General features: G+C 39.9%; 1 protein-coding gene across 1 annotated transcript in view; it reads right to left on the bottom strand.

The window, feature by feature from the left end:
• The window catches only part of CLCA2 (chloride channel accessory 2), a 38,388-nt gene that overhangs the window by 3,287 nt on the left and 33,761 nt on the right, over positions 1-1,340 (bottom strand). Inside the window, exon 13 of the mRNA XM_006776267.2 lies at positions 286-519. Coding sequence (XP_006776330.1) covers positions 286-519 — 234 coding nt within the window. The remainder of the gene's footprint in view (positions 1-285; positions 520-1,340) is intronic.

The raw sequence follows: 1,340 nt of genomic DNA, 5'->3' as shown, positions 1-1,340 counted from the left end.
TGATAAGACCACCATTGCATGTGGTATTCATGTTTCCAGTCAAGATTTCTGTTTGATTAGTGCTGGTCAGTGTACGAAGGCCCCTTCAATCCTGGGGGAGCTGGCATACTCTCATTCCTGGACTCCGCGATATGAAGCCTTAGCAATAAAAAAAGTTTTCATGACAACCCCCTGTCACTTTGTCATCTCTAAACTCCCGAAGTTATTCTTATTCAATTAACTCCTGATATAATTATTAGAAATGCCTCTTGGTAGAAAAATAGGTAATGAAACCAAGAAACCTACCCTGGCCCTGATCAAAGTCTTCTCCAGGCGCTGTCCAAGATAAAGTCACCTCCTCTTCCACCTGTACAGCTTCCAGGTCGATGATTCTGCATGGCGGAAGCGCGTCAGGGTGGGGGCCAGTTGGAACTCCCAGCACGGAAAAGGAGCCCCCCGAGCTTGTGCGGCTAAAGCCCCACTTTTGCTCCTCCTCACTCCTGCCCAGTGATTTTCTTGGGACATTCATCTGAATATTACCTGGGACACCGAAGAAAAGAATAGACAGAACAACAAATTACAACCTCCTGAATAGCTTGTTTTCGACAGATTGTTGATATTTTAAAACTTTTTTTCTTTACTATATTTTTAGAACAACTGAGTTTGTTTAGCCCACAATTCATTCATTCATCTATTCATTCATTCAATAACTATTTTGAGGGCATATCCTGTGCCAGTAATCATGGACAAAACAGTACCATACGGAATTTATTGTCATATTAGTAAACATATATTTACAAATCGTGATAAACGTAAGAAGGAAAAAAGGCAGGGTACTATAAAATAAAACAAAACAAAACAAGTATGTAATTTACAGTGTTATCAAGGAAGTTATGTTTAAAAGTTTCCTAAAGTATGAGTATGTGTCAGCTGGGTAAAGCGTGGAGGTAAGAATATCCTAGGCTGAGGGAAGAGGTTGTATAAAAGTCTGAAGTGAAGAAGAGATATGCAGATTAGAAAAACTTAATTAAGGTGAGGAGGATAGTAGTTTGACATGAGACAGGAGAAAAGTTCATGCAGGACCTTGTGGGCCATGTAGTGGTTTTAGAGTGTAGTCTTTCATGCTGCAGAAGCAGAGCAGTAACATGATCACAATTGTCCTCAACACAGCGGTTCTCAACCTGTGGGTCGCAAACAATGAAAATACATCCTGCATATCAGATATTTACATTACGATTCATAACAGTAGCAAAATTACAGTTATGAAGTAGCAACGAAAATAATTTTATGGTTGGGGTTCACCACAACATGAGGAACTGGATTAAAGAGTCGAGGCATTAGGAAAGTTGAGAAACACTGTT

This window comes from Myotis davidii, unplaced genomic scaffold (assembly GCF_000327345.1).
Source record: "Myotis davidii unplaced genomic scaffold, ASM32734v1 scaffold162, whole genome shotgun sequence".
NCBI lineage: Eukaryota > Metazoa > Chordata > Mammalia > Chiroptera > Vespertilionidae > Myotis > Myotis davidii.
This window is presented reverse-complemented; position numbering and strand designations above follow the sequence as displayed.